This window comes from Astatotilapia calliptera, chromosome 11 (assembly GCF_900246225.1).
Source record: "Astatotilapia calliptera chromosome 11, fAstCal1.2, whole genome shotgun sequence".
In the NCBI taxonomy this organism is placed as follows: Eukaryota; Metazoa; Chordata; class Actinopteri; order Cichliformes; family Cichlidae; genus Astatotilapia; species Astatotilapia calliptera.
In genome coordinates, this window is record NC_039312.1 from 36,175,153 (window position 1) to 36,178,619 (window position 3,467).

The window sequence follows — 3,467 nt, forward strand, 5'->3', positions numbered from 1 at the left end:
GTAATAATTGCTTCTGACCATGACTTTGGGATATCTCCTGAAGTTAGAGCATAGTTATATACTTTGCATAATATGGGAGTAAGTTCGTTCACGAATATATTATAATACTCTCCAGCATATCCATCTGCTCCTGGTGATTTATTGTTTCCTAATTTGGCTATAGCTTCGTTTCTGACTGTTTTAGAGGCTGTGAAGATGTTTTTCCCACCACGGGAAAGATTCTGTCGTGTTCAGGTCTCAGACCTACTTCAGTGCTTTGAATCAGCTCCAGGTCTGTTACCTGCTTCATCTGTGATGAAGAGCAGACCTCACCTGTTCTGCAGTCAGTTGTGTGACTGTTTATAAAAATCTGTCACAAGCGTCTCATAGAAAACTTTAGAGCCTTGAATTGAAGCTGGAAGTCTTATTATAATTCTAATAACAATAAGAATGATGGCTTTTTGCACAGTGCTGCAGCGATGCATGCAGCTCGGACGGCGCTGTGGTTGCCTGGGAAACAGCTGGAAGCTCAGAGTGTTTCTGGGCTGTTCAGGGTTAATGTGTGTTAGAGGCCCCCACTGCTGCACTCTGACTGGCTCTTTTGTGACAGTCAAGCAGGGAGACTCCGCCTCCTGTGTTTTTACAGCGGGTCTGGTCTGAGGGAGTCCAGACCTGCTGGATCACATCAAACTGGAGCTCAGACATGGGTGAGTCCACTTTTCTCCTTCTCCTAGTATCCCCCCAGGAGGAGCAGGTGTAACCGGTTTCTGCTTCGTCCCGCTGCAACAGTTCGGCCCAAACAGACTCCTTGACTCTGCGTTGTGTTGTGTTTTTAAGAAGACAAGGAGTCTCTGATTAGTGATGGGTCGGTCGCGAACGAAATGGCTCTTAGAGCCAGGTCTTTGAAGTGAACGATGCAAGCCGGCTCCGTGGGTTTTTTGGGGTTTTTTTCTTTCTCTTGCCCTCTCTTTCACTTTTTTTCGCTTCACGCTGCAAGTCCCTTGTGTTTGCGCTGAGCAGAGACGGCAAACAGAGCCCTGCGTTTGAGGGGGCGGGGCGGTAGTTACACTCGCAACAGCAGTAGCACACAACAAGAGCAGGAGGGAGAGGGAAAGAAAGAGAGCCGGGAGCAACAAGAGACAACACCCTTACATTGGAAAGGTGCAGTAAAGAAAATGAGTGACACCAAGAAAAGAAGCAAAGTCTGGAACCATTTCAATCTTATGACAAAACAAAGGCAGAGTGTAGAGTCTACAAGAAAAGGATATCATATAGAGCCGGCTCCACAAACAACATGCACAGGCACCTAACAACTGTCCACCCATCAGTGCAATGGGAAGATAAAATGCAGTCAGTTGAGTGTGATATTAATATTTCTAAATGACAACCTTTCCCTTAATTAAAGATCTGGGCGTTCTCCCCCCCCCCCCCCTTTTTTTTCTCTCCATATTTTATTGTGTTGTGGTTTGCAGTGTTTTGTGTTGTTTCACTTTAAATTTGTTTAAAAGGAAAAAGCTGAAAAGCAGCAGCACACTTCTTCAGAGAGTCTCCTGATTATCGAATATTGATTACCAGCAAGAAAACAGCAGCTGCTCCTTTAAACTGCAGGCAGGTGTGTCTGTGCGTGTGTGTTTGTGTGTGCTTGTGTGTGTGTGTGTGTGTCTGTGTGCGTAAACTTTATTTACGCAACACGTAAAGCTCGCTAAAATGAGGGTCAAACATTAACAGCAGGAACGCAGAGCGTCGCCCGCGGTAACCATCGCAGATAAACACGTCATAAACAGACGAGCAGTGAGTGAAATAAAATGATCCACACAGACTGAAGGTCTTGATGTTGTGTCAGCAGTGAGATCCTCTTCATGTGCAGCTGCCTGGAAACGCACACAACGGGATTTAACGACCTTTGACCTTTGGTACTTTTCAGCAAGCTGCTCAGGATGTGGACCGGGATACCGCAGCCCGCTGGACGCCATGAAGGGTGAGCCCATCAGCTGCGTGTGTCTTTTAGCCAGCAGGTAAAACAAAGGGGGAACCTGCTGCTTGTGTCACATGACCTGTGCTGAGGTCACAGGCTTCTTTGTTCTGTTTCTGTTTTGAAGTGAGACCTAGTCGGGGCTGACGCTGCATTGTGGGCGGGCCTAAAGGGCCAACAATGACACGCCCACCCTGACGCTCGGTGTTGAGCTTTCTGAAAAAGTAACAGGTAGCACTTTTGAAGACATCACAGCAGCCCGAATCACTCTGACCTGTTAAACTTAAGCAGGATATCAGGGGTCAGAGGTCGCTCAGCAGATAACTCGGTCCAGAACCAGAGCCCTGGCGCCTGGTTGGGTGGAGGTCTGCTTCCGGCTCTGCACTGGTTTGGCCCAGCTGTGGACCTTTCCTGCAGGCTGGAGATCCAGATGTTTGGCTGAGATTGTTAAGGTTCACATAATTGAGGAAGGAGAGTACAAACAACCAGGTCCAGAAGATCTTGGTCAAACAATTGATTTTAATGAATACACTCGTGGGAAGACCACTGTACGCAGACAGCACTTGATCTTCGACTTAATCAAAGCATACACAGACTTTTATAGCATCAGGGTTTGAATTAATGACGCCCCTTCATACGTCACAGACAGAATATATACACACGTCAGATCAAAACCACAATGACTTTTAACACGGTTTAAAGGAACGTTGTCTTCTATCTTCATGGCCGGTGCTTCCTGTCACTGCCGGATGCTCTCTTGTCATCTTGACACCTCAGCAGCAGTTCTGCGACAAACTGCTCTTTTTGCAACCCCAAGCAAAACATGATTAAACTTCCACCTATAAATGATTCTCTAACTGAGTGTGTGTGTATCGTCCTCAAATGTTCTCTCAATTCACCCGTTGCACTTCTGACCTTTTACCAGACCAGAGGCTCATCCTTATGTGTAATAACCTAACTGAAACTACATGTACTATGTTGAATAAATGTTTTAATCAAGAACCTCTACTAAGAGCTTAATAAAAGAATATAAAAGTATAACAGACAATTTGAATAACCTAGTAATTCAAATAGCCTCGTCTAGCCTGCTCAGAATAACTTAGACTCTGCTTTCCCTTCTGCAAACTCTCTGCAACTTCCTGTCAGCCTGCAACTTAGTCTTTCTAAAAGACACACACACTGTTTAAACCTCTGAATACAATATCAATGCTGCAGATTCTATTATTAATGCAATGGTAATGATGATGATTATTTACCAATAGCAGTAAAATCATTTCCCTGCTCCACACTCCCTCTCTCGACCTCTGGAACACCAGAGGTCGCAATACATTGTGTCCTCGCTCAGCAAATCAGACAACCTCATGTCAGCCAATTGGTCCAGTAATAAACACCAGCTCCCACTCGAGAGCACTCCCTGCGTAAGCTTAGGTTTTTTCTGCGTCCCTCTCTTGTCTCGGGCCTCCAGGATCCTCACCCCCCTGTGGTCGCCGAGATCTTCTGCAAAGGAAACAAAACA

General features: G+C 45.8%; 1 protein-coding gene across 4 annotated transcripts in view; it reads left to right on the forward strand.

The window, feature by feature from the left end:
- The first annotated feature begins 241 nt into the window (after positions 1-241).
- The window catches only part of selenbp1 (selenium binding protein 1), an 11,303-nt gene continuing 8,077 nt past the window's right edge, over positions 242-3,467 (forward strand). Inside the window, exons 1-2 of one of the 4 annotated variants that reach the window (XM_026185336.1) lie at positions 242-686; positions 1,823-1,957. In XM_026185336.1, coding sequence (XP_026041121.1) covers positions 683-686; positions 1,823-1,957 — 139 coding nt within the window. In that variant the 5' untranslated portion in view covers positions 242-682. The remainder of the gene's footprint in view (positions 687-1,822; positions 1,958-3,467) is intronic. The other 3 variants (XM_026185337.1, XM_026185338.1, XM_026185339.1) reach the window with 3 other exon arrangements.